Consider the following 12227-nt stretch of genomic DNA (forward strand, 5'->3'; position numbering starts at 1 on the left):
AACTGAACATGCCTCATGTTTCAGTCTGGGTGGTATTAGGAAAACGCCTGTCATACTAACCCAACAAACTGCAACTGTTACAAGCATTAAGAGAAAGTGACAAGGAAAAGAGAGCTGTGTTTTGTATAGATATGTTAAAGAAATTGCAGAGTGAAGATCATTTTCTTAATAAAATTGTATTCAGTGACGAAGCCAACTTCCATACCTGCAGTAAACAAAATTGTCATCCCTTTTGGGATTTTTTTTCCATGATGACTGTTGGAATAACTCATATGAACTTGCCACCTAGCAGGGACGTTAGGAACTAACACTGTTGACAAAAAAAAAAGCTTCAAAATATAGTACATTCAGTGCTGTATTAAACACTTCTGTAAGTTATTTGTCTTTTATGCGATTCGAGGTTAATTTTGTATAACTGGTTTATAAACACGCTTTATTTTTTGATTCTCTTTAACTCTATAGTAAGCTAAGGCCTATTGGTTTCCCATCTATTATGAAAATATGAAGCAAAATAAGGTGGTAACCAGTAACGTGAAAGGAAACAGTATTGTAAAATAGAATAGGCAGCCAGTCATCAAGTATTATGACCTGGACGTTCAACAAAGTAAAGCAATTTTAGGGTTAGATGAAATTCATTCTTCGTTGTTTCAGAAACCATTCATGTAGTTCACTAACATCACAAGACAAGAAATTGATTTAGGGTATTATAATATTGTAGCTAGGATATGTGAGTATACTAGAGTATATTATTCTGAGAAAAAATGCAAACAATTCAAGTTGTTTGCTGAGATATGTTTTTGTACAATATATGGAAAAAAAGTCCCTACCAATTAATCGTGGTGCGTGCAAAGCAATAATAAATACAGATCTGAAGACTTTAAGAGAAAGGTAAAGCAGTAGACTTAAAGCATGAGAAGGAACAGTGATGCATAGTACTATTGATCCATATTATTCATACACCTAAACGAGGAATAGGATCGCAAAGGAAAGAGAGAGAGAAGTGGAGGCAAGAGTGAAGTATCTGACTAGAAAATCGAAACACAGGTCTAATTATGGGCAAAGTGGAATATCGTAAAAATTTTTCGGTGATACCCACACATCATATGTCAACCTCATGTTAAACTGTTGGTCGCAGTTGGGAAATTATTTTTGCATTTATTTATACTGTAATGCTGTTCCTGGAGCAGTCAACAAAACTACTCGTTAACTAATTGAGGTATGAGAAGGTAAGTGAGGGATGATTGATATGCAAAGGACTTCCAGCGTGTTTTTGATGGTCAGTGGTAATCAAATAAGTGGCTGATGAGATCAATCTAAACTGAACTATTCTGATGTCAAATACCGGATCATAAAAAGCACAACAAAAAAATCTCAATGATAAAGAACCTGAAGTCACAGGAACAGTACCGTTTTCTGTGGTAGACTGTGTGAAACCAACAAAATTAGTCAAAAAAAGGAAACAGCATGGAAGTGAAGGCGTCGAATTGAATTCCAAATAAATCTGAAAATGTGTTGCTTGAGGCTTCCCCGACGGACATGTTGTATATATGGTTCTCGGGCGAGACGTCGGATGTCATAGTGAAAACTCCACAATATTTCACCAGCGCCACTGGCCGACATCTTCAGGTGCGACCAACACACTGCTAAGGCTTGACTAGAGCCCCCTATTTCTTGCCAGTCTTAGGCAGGAAGTGCGCATGCATGGAAGGCGCCAAATTCGATGGCCAATAGCGACGATATCAACCGATAAATTGGAGGACAGCAACGCCATCTGCAAGATGAAGAACCAAGGACTTCGCCGTACGCGCGGAGGCTGCCGCCGCTACTCTGCGCTGCCATCGGCCGCCCCAGCGACCTCTGTCGGAAGCCGCAAGCAAAAATGCGCGTCCAAGTAGGCGCGTGACTAACCTCCTGTTGTCAACAGAATATTTATGTTGCTGGCGAATTGTCATCCGTCGTACGACCAATAATACTCCTCTCTGCTCGATGCGACTTCAATATGGCCTCTGCTGGATCCCAAGCTGTACTGAAAACCCGTGTCTCTGTTTACAAGATTCGTCGAGCTATGTATTTCCACTGCTTGCTTAATAACACTGTCCCAGTACGAACTCGTCGACGCAAGAGTTTTGGTCTGTTGCTTGGGACCCAGCAGTGGCCATATTGAAGTCGCATCGAGCAGAGAGGAGTACTATTGGTCATACGACGGATGACGATTCGCCAGCAACGTAAATGTTTTGTTGACATCGGGTGGATAGTTACGCGCGTTACACGGACGCGCATTTTTGCTTGCGGCTTCCGACAGAGGTCGCTGGGGCGGCCGATGGCAGCGCACAGCAGCGGCGGCAGCCTCCGCGCGTGCGCCGAAGTCCTTGGTTCTTCATCCTGTAGGTGGCGTTGCTGTCCTTCCAGCTATCGGTTGATATCGTCCCTATTGGCCATCGAATTTGGCGCTTTCCACGCATGCGCACTTCCTGCCTAAGACTGGCATAAATAGGGAACTCTGGTCATGCCCCCCCCCCCCCCCCCCCCATCTGCCTTTGGCTCGGGAGTGTCGTCTTTGTGCTGCCACTTTCGTGCAGTGTTCTACAGTGCGTGTTTTACAGTGAGTGTTCCGTGTTGTGTTTTCTTTTTTTGGAACTTGTTGCGAACGGCCATCATACTGTCGCTATGTGTGCCATTTATCTCTTGCGAACAGAAACCAGACTGTCGCCATGTTTTTTAATTGTGTGTCTACTATGTTACTTGTCTGATTCCTGTGTCTTTTATCTACATTGCTAACCCCCTTTTGCTTTCTGTTTTCACTTTCCGCAATTTTACGCCATTTTACACTTTAAATCACCATTTTATCGCCTGTTTTTCCTTGTTTCTTTCTTCTTCCTTTATTTTAAAAAAAGTCTGTAGGCTGTAGAGCAGCGTAGTAAGCTGCTGCCAGCCCGCCCCCCTTCGGGGGGGATTGAAAATCAATACAGAAAAAAAACATGCCTTAGCAGTCTGTTCGACGCACTTGAAGATGTCTGCCAGTTGCGCTGATGAAATATTGTGGAGTTTTCACTATGAAATCCGACGTCACGCCCGAGAACCATATATACAAATCTGAAAATCTTAGTGTACAGAGCTTGAAAAATGTCTGCCACAAAGGATCATCTAGGTTACATGGTCCAAATCGCCACATACTGCTAAGAAAAACTGTGGACGATGAATTCATGATGGGAAATCTCAATCATGGTCTTTATCAGTTGGAGAAGTTGTCGCCCACTATGCATGAATGGCGTGTGTGTTTGTGTGCTGCACATCCGTATAGGGTCTCAGTTACGTTTGATGTCTCGATAAGTGCTTCTTCGTAGCACTGCTGCAAGCAGTTCTTTCGTTTTGGAGGCTATAGCAACAATAACAGCAGAACTCTACAGTGATCTAGTGCACAACACTCACAATTACAGACAACAAACATAAACCTTAGTGGTCTAAAACAGGCGTCTAATTCTAGCAGTAGGCTATGTCCGGCACACCCATCACTGTCTGCGAGAGTCACATATCCTAGTATGACCAGAGCGTGCGGCAGAGCCCTAGTCCGACCCCACACGGTTTTTCACAGTTCGACGTCGGCGGGCGACACCGACGCGAACGTGGACCAGCTGCGCTACGTGTCGATGGCCATGATCTTCTTGAAGGCCTTCCGGAACTCAGGGTTGAAGATGGTGTAGATGACGGGGTTGACGAAGCTGTTCATGTAGCCCAGCCACGTGGTCAGAATGAAGGCGGTGACGCCGGGAGAGCAGTCGCCCGACAGCTTGGTGCACAGCGCGTCCATAATGTTGCACGTGAAGAACGGCACCCAGCACACCAGGAAGACGCCTGCGAAACCAGCAGACAGTGGAGCACCGTGCCATCGACTCCGTCCCGCCATAATAAGCAACAACAACTGCACTTCACTAGCCAATAAAATCTGTATTACCATTGTCATCATCGCTGTAGCCAGAAATTTTAGCATCAAACAAAGAAATTCGCCGAACAGCCATGCAATTGAGATTTTATTTTCGCTACCAGTTTCGGCAATTCATTATGCCACTTTCGGGCACAATATGCACCTCTGAAAAATACAACCTCTGCAACGGAAACAAAATTATCTATCATATGAAGTAACGATATCAAGCACACACATGTGAAACTACTGTTGTAACTTAATTGTTCTGTAACATTGAAAAATAGGCATGGCTTGCATACACGTACTACTGATAAAACGTATAGTTTAAGCAACACTTCTTGACAATCTAAGTTCAGGTACTGTATCACACTTCGCACGCACAATAGATCGTCAAATTTAATATTTTCACACCATAATTATCTGCAAAACTTATTAAAATACATGTAGCTAACAGCGCTACTGAAACACTCGTAGTTGCTTGAAACGTCTCTGTGAAGTCGTTTCATAAGACGCTTGTCGCATTCGGTACAACTTATTCACTTTACTACCTAATTTTAGCTCAATTCATGAACTCTTCCAGAAAGACTGAGCACTGAAATAAGGCCTATTGACTATTATGTGTGTGTTTTAATGTGGGGTTTCGGTTTTGTTTGGTGGGAAACGCTGAGTTGATCATCGTCTGCTGTGAGCAGACGATGTTGCTTCTCGTTCGAAGGAGGGTACAGGATGACCAACTTAGGTTTCCAATACCTGAACAGAGAGGTTTATCCATCTTAGTCGAGGGCTGTGCCGAAGACTGTTTTTGTGTGTGATGTTGGTGACGGAGGGCCACCCCTCTGGTAGATTCCGCTGCACGAGGAGCTAGGTAATCTGGAAAGAGAAAGGGGCACTCTTCGGTGAACGTTTGGTGAGTACGGATAGTAGCTCTTAAGAGGGGTTTCAGGTGATAGGAAGCAGGTTGAGATAGGACTTCGTTATGTTTAACTCGTGAAATACTTAAGAACTTCAGCTTAACTAAAGCGTGGGAAGCGAGTATGATTTTTAATGATTTTAATCTTATATTTTGTGGAAGTTGCTTTTGTCTTTGTGTGTCGATTTTGTGCCACGTGTTCGGTAATCGATGACCCTTTTGGTTCACCTTGGCACCGAAATAGGCTTTATTTTAACAGTTTTCTTGTTTAATGAGCTATAATTTCGGCAAGAATATCGGTTCTTTCGGGCGCTTTCTACAAAGCAGCACAACAGCTTTATTTGGAATGCACCACGTGCTCTAGTTCGGCCGTTTGCAAGCAGCAGACGCAGTTAGTATGTTGAATAATTATCGCACAACCTCGTGCATTGGTTAAACCTCTGTCCAGAATAGTGCATGCATAGAATCGTAATGCGAATCTCACTGAGATATTTGTATGGTACGAATGCAAAGGAGATGATAGTATCATTGTCTCCCATCCCCGTTTCCTGTGTTTCTTCTTGCTGTAGTTAAATTGTGCTCTGTTTCATTCTCACGTAATTCTTACTTAAATATTCCGAGTCACGCACCAGTTATGTGTAGTTAGGATGTGCAACAAAATATTTAGTTACAATAAATAATTTATGTGAAAAATAAATTCTTTGGTGTCGATCTTACCCCCTTACTCTGATTTCCATTCCTGAATTAATCAAGCTGCTTCATGCACGACATGGAGTGCTATTTATCTGGCTGCTTAAATAAATTTGCGTACTTGTAATTAAATTATTAAAGTAATGAAACTAATAATTTTCCAGCTCCGTTTTTTTCTAAATGGTTAGGAAGGGCTTGAGCTGGTGGCGACTCTGAATTTTTATCATTATTTATGTGAGAGAAGCAGCTAAAAATGCGAGATAACGTATATGGCTCAATGAGCAACGTCGTAAACATAGTAATATGTTACATGCTGAATAGATGTTGGTTTTGACCTCCGTACCATTCATTAATACCACACACTAACTTCATCAAATTCATAAAAAATTGTTTCCCTTACACTGCAAAAGTCACTTCAGCACTGCTGCTGGTCCAGCTTCACTTTAAAATGCACATGTTGACAAGAATTTAGGAAGTAAATAGTGTTATAGTTTTGTATCCTGGTCGTAGAAAGGTCAGTGAGGCCCAACCAACTGCTGTGTCACCCTCCACGAATGGTGTATTGCATGCAGTGTATAGGGTGACGTAGTCAGCAGAGCACCCTGGTGGCCATTGTCAGGCTTCTTGACCTTAGGGCAGCTGCTACTGGATCAAGTAACTGCTCTGTTTGCCTCGTGAGGCTCAGTCCCCCATTCCACACCTCCCACACCTCCATGTCTCTACTAGGAATCCAACCTGAATCCCACACATGGCAGTCAGACGTGCAAACCACTCAGCTATCGAGGTGGGAAACCAAAGTTATTCCCATGTCTAAATTCGTCAAACTCTCATCTGTAAAATCTATGTGAAGGTCAGTGAAACAGTATCATCATCTGCTGTCATATAGTGTAAAATATGACACTTCGATGAGGTGGGACAGTGAGGAATTGTAACACGCGTTGATGTAGGTAAGGAATGACAATTGCTATGGTTTCGGCTACACACACAATTATACTGACTCCATGCTAGGGTATTAATTTTGTCTTGCAGTACAAAACATTCATCTTCTGCTGATAATGCTGTGTATGATATTTGACACAAACACACAGCCATTCCGAATTGCCGTATAATCTAAAACTAGAAACTGGCAGTGTATATGCTATAGCTTGAAGTGTTGAAGTGTGCATGCCACTACATGGTGGCAGAACTCAGTCACTGAATCTTGAAAACTGTGACATCAGTAGCTGACGGGGTCTCTGTGCAGTGGTAGTCAGATGCTGAGGATGTCAGAGAGCTACTGATGGTGGAGGGGGTGTCAGATATTAGGAGAGGTGTCAGGTACACCACGTTAATGCAAAACTGTAAAAAGATGCCCCATATTGCAGGTAACTATAACAATTTGCCATCTATGTAGCAATTCGCTCCATGTTATAGTGAAATTGCAAGTTGTTAATCTCCATGCTACTGCCAAACATAGCATGTTCTCCTACATGCTACAGCAAAACTGTAAGGCCTTTCTCCATGTTGAAGTAAATCTGTGATAGATTGCCACATGTTACAGCAAATAAGTGTCATGTAATATTTTGTGTAATATGATATCTTGTATAGACACCTTTTATTAACCTGACACGTTCCACATCATTACGAAGTGTCGTATTCATGATCTATGGAACAAGTACTAATCTAATCTAATTTAATCGGTGTTGGAATTCTGGAGCCATATGTCTCCGGATGTCGTGAATTCGCAGCTCAAGTGCCTCCTTCCAAGAGATGATTGCAGATGGACTCAGTTGCTACGAATTCACAACATCCGGAAACATATGGCTCCAGAATACCAATACTGATTATTTTTCAGAGCGCGTATGGGGTCTGAACGAGCGAAAATAAAATAAAAGAACATGTCAATTGCACAGCTGTTTAGCGAATTTCATTGTTAAGTATTTGACCAGCCGCTCTCCCATGTCCACAATTGATTAGCACAGATAGCCAGAATCATCTTCATGTTCACAGTGATCTAGACCATCATAATTTTCTTATCAATCTTAATAAATAATTTCATCGCCAACTGATGATGTCCACCATCATATTGACTACCTAGAACATCACGTTGATTATCTCCAGCATCATATTAAATATCTGCATCATCATATTGATAATCTCCATCATCATGGCATTCTCCACTGTCACACTGTTTAACTCTAACAACACTTTGATTATGTCCACTATCATGCTAATTATATGCCTCACGCTGTTGATTAATTCCACAGTTAATGTGATTGTGTGTGTGTATATGTGTGTGTGTGTGTGTGTGTGTGTGTGTGTGTGTGTGTGTGTGTACAAAGTAAGTCAGCCAAGAAAGTTTCGAGATTTTTCGTAACAATATTAAAAAACAGATGAAATAAAAGAAATTATTCAGATAGTGAAGGGAGACGAAAATTTAACAGTCATGGGTGACTGGAATTCGAGTGTAGGAAGAGGGAGAGAAGGAAACGTAGTAGGTGAATATGGATTGGCGCTAAGATATGAAAGAGGAAGCCGCCTGGCAGAATTTTGCACAGAGCACAACTTAATCATAGCTAACACTTGGTTTAAGAATCATGATAGAAGGTTGTATACATGGAAGAACCCTGGAGATACTAAAAGGTGTCAGATTGATTATATAATGGTAAGACAGAGATTTAGGAACCAGGTTTTAAATTGTAAGACATTTCCAGGGGCAGATGCGGACTCTGACCACAATCTATTGGTTATAACCTGTAGATTAAAACTGAAGAAATTGCAAAAAGGTGGGAATTTAAGGAGACGGGACCTGGATAAACTGAAAGAACCAGAGGTTGTGCAGAGTTTCAGGGAGAGCATAAGAGAACAATTGACAGGAATGGGGGAAAGAAATACAATAGAAGAAGAATGGGTAGCTTTGAGGGATGAAGTAGTGAAGGCAGCAGAGGATCAAGTAGGTAAAAAGACGAGGGCTAGTAGAAATCCTTGGGTAACAGAAGAAATATTGAATTTAATTGATGAAAGGAGAAAATATAAAAATGCAGTAAATGAAGCAGGCAAAAAGGAATACAAACGTCTCAAAAATGAGATCGACAGGAAGTGCAAAATGGCTAAGCAGAGATGGCTAGAGGACAAATGTACGGATGTAGAGGCTTATCTCACTAGGGGTAAGATAGATACTGCCTACAGGAAAATTAAAGAGACCTTTTGAGATAAGAGAACCACTTCTATGAACATCAAGAGCTCAGATGGAAACCCAGTTCTAAGAAAAGAAGGGAAAGCAGAAAGGTGGAAGGAGTATATAGAGGATCTATACAAGGGCGATGTACTTGAGGACAATATTATGGAAATGGAAGAGGATGTAGATGAAGATGAAATGGGAGATACGATACTGCGTGAAGAGTTTGACAGAGCACTGAAAGACCTGAATCGAAACAAGGCCCCCGGAGTAGACAACATTCCATTGGAACTACTGACGGCCTTGGGAGAGCCAGTCCTGACAAAACTCTACCATCTGGTGAGCAAGATGTATGAAACAGGCAAAATACCCTCAGACTTCAAGAAGAATATAATAATTCCAATCCCAAAGAAAGCAGGTGTTGACAGATGTGAAAATTACCGAACAATCAGTTTAATAAGCCACAGCTGCAAAATACTAACACGAATTCTTTACTGACGAATGGAAAAACTATTAGAAGCCGACCTCGGGGAAGATCAGTTTGGATTCCGTAGAAATACTGGAACACGTGAGGCAATACTGACCTTACGACTTATCTTAGAAGAAAGATTAAGGAAAGGCAAACCTACGATTCTAGCATTTGTAGACTTAGAGAAAGCTTTTGACAATGTTGACTGGATTACTCTCTTTCAAATTCTAAAGGTGGCACGGGTAAAATACAGGGAGCGAAAGGCTATTTACAATTTGTACAGAAACCAGATGGCAGTTATAAGAGTCGAGGGGCATGAAAGGGAAGCAGTGGTTGGGAAGGGAGTGAGACAGGGTTGTAGCCTCTCCCCGATGTTATTCAAACTGTATATTGAGCAAGCAGTAAAGGAAACAAAAGAAAAATTCGGAGTAGGTATTAAAATCCATGGAGAAGAAATAAAAACTTTGAGGTTCGCCGATGACATTGTAATTCCGTCAGAGACAGCAAAGGACTTGGAAGAGCAGTTGAACGGAATGGATGGTGTCTTGAAGGGAGGATATAAGATGAACATCAACAAAAGCAAAACGAGGATAATGGAATGTAGTCGAATTAAGTCGGGTGATGCTGAGGGTATTAGATTAGGAAATGAGAAAGTAGTAAAGGAGTTTTGCTATTTGGGGAGCAAAATAACTGATGATGGTCGAAGTAGAGAGGACATAAAATGTAGACTGGCAATGGCAAGGAAAGCGTTTCTGAAGAAGAGAAATTTGTTAACATCGAGTATAGATTTAAGTGTCAGGAAGTCATTTCTGAAAGTATTTGTATGGAGTGTAGCCATGTATGGAAGTGAAACATGGACGGTAAATAGTTTGGACAAGAAGAGAATAGAAGCTTTCGAAATGTGGTGCTACAGAAGAATGCTGAAGATTAGATGGGTAGATCACATAACTAATGAGGAGGTACTGAATAGGATTGGGGAGAAGAGGAGTTTGTGGCACAACTTGACCAGAAGAAGGGATCGGTTGGTAGGACATGTTCTGAGGCATCAAGGGATCACCAATTTAGTATTGGAGGGCAGCGTGGAGGGTAAGAATCGTAGGGGGAGACCAAGAGATGAATACACTAAGCAGATTCAGAAGGATGTAGGTTGCAGTAGGTACTGGGAGATGAAGAAGCTTGCACAGGATAGAATAGCATGGAGAGCTGTATCAAACCAGTCTCAGGACTGAAGACCACAACAACAACAACATTAAAAAGCAATTTGGTCTTCATATGTAGCATTGTTACTAAAGATCTCTAAAAGTTCTTGACTGATTTACCTCACATTTTTACAAGATTGTCTAATAAAGACCCAGATGGAATATAATGCTGTTCCCGATTATGAGAAGGATGGCAGTGAACCAATCAACAATATTGTACGTTAACTAATTGATGCATGGGGATGATTCATATACAAAGAACTTCCACTGTATTTTGCTAACATGTAAATATACAGCATACAAACTGAAAGCGTTCTTAGGAAATATCTCGCAGAGTTGTCAACCGATTTACTTCAAGCTTTTCACATTTCTCTAAAAAAGATATATACGTAGGCAATGTTCATCTGAATATTTGTTACAGTGTCGTGTAATAATTAGCTGCAAATCAGTCAACAACTTTTCGACATTTTTCTAACAATACTTCCTCTCTCTCTCACTGTTAAAAAAATGTCGAAAAGTTGTTGACTGATTTGCAGCTAATTTTTACACGAAACTGTAACAAATATTCAAATGAACATTGCCTACGTATTTTTTAAACAATTTTCATGTTTTCTGTTAAAACCGATTGCGAGGAAGATAATACAGTGACCGGGTAAGAAAAATTACAGTTTAGTTTCCTTGGTCGGAGTAAGTTTAACTTCGATAGCAGTGCATTTAAACCACTACACAAATTCTTTCTCGTATATGAATTCTCTCCCCTTATACCTAGTTTTCAACAAAAATTGTATACTCAGTTGTGTTTTCTTTCTCGCAGTCGCTTTTAACAGGGAGCAGGAAAGTTGTATTTATGGAACACTGAGCACACAGGGGCGATGGACCAACTGGAAACGTCAGAGACACCATGCGAGCATGACATAACCAACATATCCTACGAATGAACGAGACACAGAAATCCGGAAGGTGTCTTTACACAGATGCAAAGATACCAAAATATAATGAAACCTGGAACATGAAATACTCATGATAATATATGAAACACATTAAATACAGACAATAATGATGAAAAACCTTTAGTTAAGGAATGTGAAAAATGCAAAGGAAATCTAGAGAAGATAGAGGGTGGAGAAAAATAAAAAAAGTGATTGGATAACATGGAAGAGTTAACTAACGAATCAAACGTAAGTGGAGGGAGGGGGAAAGAGGGTGGGACAGAAGGAAATAGGAAATAGAGCACAAATATGCAACATAAAAATATAAGATCGAAACAGTAAAAATGTGAATAAAAATAAGTAGGCCTATATAGGTAGTCGAAATTTGCGTAAAGATTGAAATATCTCATTTTTTGTCTGTTTAGCTTTATTCACATATTTAATGTCATATTACATATTTTCGCTTCATTTCTTACATCCTTCTCTCACACCCACCTCCACCCACTCCCCATCCACAACTTACGTTTGGTTCATTGGTCCACTCCTCCTTCCTTATTATCCAGTCACTTTTTTATTTTCATTCATACCCACCACCCTTCTTCTTGAGATCCCCTTTACGCATCACACCTTCTTTAACGAAAACTGTTCATCATTATTCTAAGTCGATGATTATTGCCTGTATTTAATGGCTTTTATTTTCCATCAAGATTATTTCGTGTTACAAATTTTATTATGTTCTGGCATTTTGTATAAATCAGCTATACAAGGACGCTTCCTAACATACTGAGTCTCGTTAACTGGCAGGATTTATTTCTTATGCAATGCGCGATTGATGTCGCTTCCCAATTGGTTCCTTGACTCCTAGCATCCTAAGGATTCCACCGGATCTCGGCAGTGTGTTACAGCCACATGACTATTAAGTTTAAAATTCTAGTAAGTTCCTTAATATTG

The 12227-nt window shown here is 40.8% G+C and overlaps 1 protein-coding gene across 1 annotated transcript in view; it reads right to left on the bottom strand.

Moving 5' to 3' along the window:
- Nucleotides 1-3637: 3637 nt before the first annotated feature.
- The window catches only part of LOC126424704 (dopamine D2-like receptor), a 188229-nt gene continuing 179639 nt past the window's right edge, over nt 3638-12227 (bottom strand). Inside the window, exon 8 of the mRNA XM_050087428.1 lies at nt 3638-3852. Coding sequence (XP_049943385.1) covers nt 3638-3852 — 215 coding nt within the window. The remainder of the gene's footprint in view (nt 3853-12227) is intronic.

This window comes from Schistocerca serialis, chromosome 10 (genome assembly GCF_023864345.2).
Source record: "Schistocerca serialis cubense isolate TAMUIC-IGC-003099 chromosome 10, iqSchSeri2.2, whole genome shotgun sequence".
In the NCBI taxonomy this organism is placed as follows: Eukaryota; Metazoa; Arthropoda; class Insecta; order Orthoptera; family Acrididae; genus Schistocerca; species Schistocerca serialis.